General features: G+C 42.7%; 1 protein-coding gene across 22 annotated transcripts in view; it reads left to right on the top strand.

The window, feature by feature from the left end:
• Positions 1–2,429, top strand: part of ptprfb (protein tyrosine phosphatase receptor type Fb) — a 156,988-nt gene that overhangs the window by 120,266 nt on the left and 34,293 nt on the right. For all 22 annotated transcript variants that reach the window (XM_020591231.1, XM_020591233.1, XM_020591237.1 and 19 more), the window contains one exon: positions 961–1,182. In XM_020591231.1, coding sequence (XP_020446887.1) covers positions 961–1,182 — 222 coding nt within the window. The remainder of the gene's footprint in view (positions 1–960; positions 1,183–2,429) is intronic.

The following is a 2,429-nucleotide window of genomic DNA, read 5'->3' as shown; positions in this document are numbered from 1 at the left end:
TTGTGCTAATAATAATCTTAATATTATATAACTATTGATTATTATGTAGATGTTAACAGTGAACTTTATTTAGCACTTACAAATTACTGCTTTACCAGTCTTTATAGTTAGGGTTTGACAAGTCCAAACAAAGATTTACATAAGATATTCAAATGAGTATAAATATTTATGATTGCTTTATTATTCTGTTAAATAAAGGTTTTTCATGTCCATGAGGGAATTCAAGCTAAATGACATGCCCAAATATCAATAGCATCATTTTAAAGTAAATTCCAAGGCTCGCTGGTTTGGATTGCTATTGTTAAAACTCCCTGTAGAAATAACAGAAAAGACCAAGAGCGAGAGAGATGGGACCCCCTGAGTTATTAAACACTGAGGAGGCCATTGTCTCCTCCCTCTGACATAATGATTTAATAAAGCTACATCTGGAGCAGCACATGAAACATCACTGACACAAAACAAAATGCTGCTGAAAACGCAATACCGCAGTGCTGTAGGCTCCTGCTCATTTATTAACCAGGCTGGGAGTCATGCTGCGATTGTGTGCCGGAGCAAGCACTAATTGCTCACTTCATTGCTTGGCTGCATTGTTTGCTAAGTTATATCACTGCAAAGGGCATTTTAACTGTGTGGAATCATTATCTCTGCTTTGGAGGCATGATATGAACCAGACCTGGACATGGAGGATAGTGCAAACGCTGAGGGAGTTTTTTTATGAGTTGATGGAAGTTAGGGCATCCATTTGCATTATGACACATAAATTAGGAGTTTTTCAAAAACAACTGAACAATTTTTTTCTGGCAAAGTTCCACAGATTGCTGTGACAACTGTGCTGCTGGCTTCCATGTTATTGTATCTTCTTGCTTCTCCTCTAAAAAGAGATCGGGGCTCAGGGTCCTACTCATCTGACTCTTTGTAGCCAATCTCAGCCTTAACCTTTGACCTCTACATTTTCCACAGTTACTCAAGTCAAGTGAAAACCCTGTCCTGAGGCGCCGGCGTCACCTGGATTCTTCCAAGCCTTACATTGCTGCCAAGTTGGACACACTGCCGGCCACCTTCGTTCTGGGTGATGAGAAGATGTACCACGGTTTCTACAACAAGCCCCTAACCATTCAGGAGTACCTCTGCTTTGTCCTGGCCGTAATCCGATACGAAGGGTCAGACAGCACTGCTAATTATGTAAGACACACACACACTTACACAGAGACACACATTAAATAAAATTTCAGTTTTCAGTCATTCTATCAACAGTATGACATGTTTTTTTCCTGAGTAAAAGTCCCACCTCAGTTTTTGTTGCATTAAATCTTAATTTACCTGAGCCTGTACTATATATTTATACATTGTCCTTTTTCAAATGAGTTTATCACTCATCCTCTGGCCCTAACCACACTGCCCCTCAAATGTTTCCAACATGTCAGTGGCAAGCCAAATTGTTGTTGTTTTTACTGCCACTTACCCTTTAATACAGCCTCTAAAAGTCATTGTAGCTTGTCCTGATAACTCCCTTATCAGTTGACAATGACATCAGAGATCCAGCCTTGCCATTTCAGCAGCCAGTGGGGCTCTGCACAGATCTCTTTACAACGCCTATACAAGACTCTTGGCTTTCTAAGTGGGAGCCCCATGCACTCGTCAAACAGCACTAACATGGAGGCCCAGCTCTCCATGGAATAGTCTGGAGTAAACTTCACTGCAGGAAGAATGAGAGTCTGCAATTGCTTTGGGCTCCTCCACTGCCCGGGACATGCATATTCAGTAGCTGGGCCCTGGGTGACAACAGAGCGAGAGAGTGAGTGCTCCATGTCCGAAACGAACTCAGACTTTTCACCTATTCCATTCTTTTCTTTCTCTCTCCTCTCAGCGTTTTTTTTTCTTTTGCTCACCGTCTGCTTCTCTGTGTCTCTCTTCCTCTCCCCATCTCTCTTTACCGTGAAGAAAGCAGAGGAGATTGATTAGTGCGGGTAGAGTTAAGAGGGAGACGAGGGCCTGGTCACAGGGCCTAGAGAGTTTGTAAAGCAGGCCTGATTCCCTTGAAATGCTGCTTTAAATGCCCCCCAACCCCCACCCCCACCCTCAGTCCCGCAGCAATACCACACTTATTCCCTCTGAGAAGGGGCGGGAGGTCCAAAGGAGGCTATAGTGGGCAGCCATGATATACTTGACTTCAAAGGAGATGCTTAAACCCCATCACTGCACAGCACTCTCACTGCACCTGCCAGACACATGTGTTAGATTAGTCTCTTTCTGTATACTCCCTCCTTAAAATGTGTAGCACCCTCCCATATTTAAACTTGATCACTTGGATTAATCAGGCTTCACTCATAGGGTGAGTCAATCTGTGTGTTTACCTTCATTTCAGTAATCTATTATTGATGGCATTTTACAGTAATCCCATTTCTTAAACTGCATGCAAATAAGACACA

Source organism: Monopterus albus, unplaced genomic scaffold (genome assembly GCF_001952655.1).
Source record: "Monopterus albus unplaced genomic scaffold, M_albus_1.0 scaffold14.1, whole genome shotgun sequence".
NCBI lineage: Eukaryota > Metazoa > Chordata > Actinopteri > Synbranchiformes > Synbranchidae > Monopterus > Monopterus albus.
Note: the sequence above shows the minus strand (reverse complement) of the source record. Positions and strands in the feature narration are given on the sequence as shown.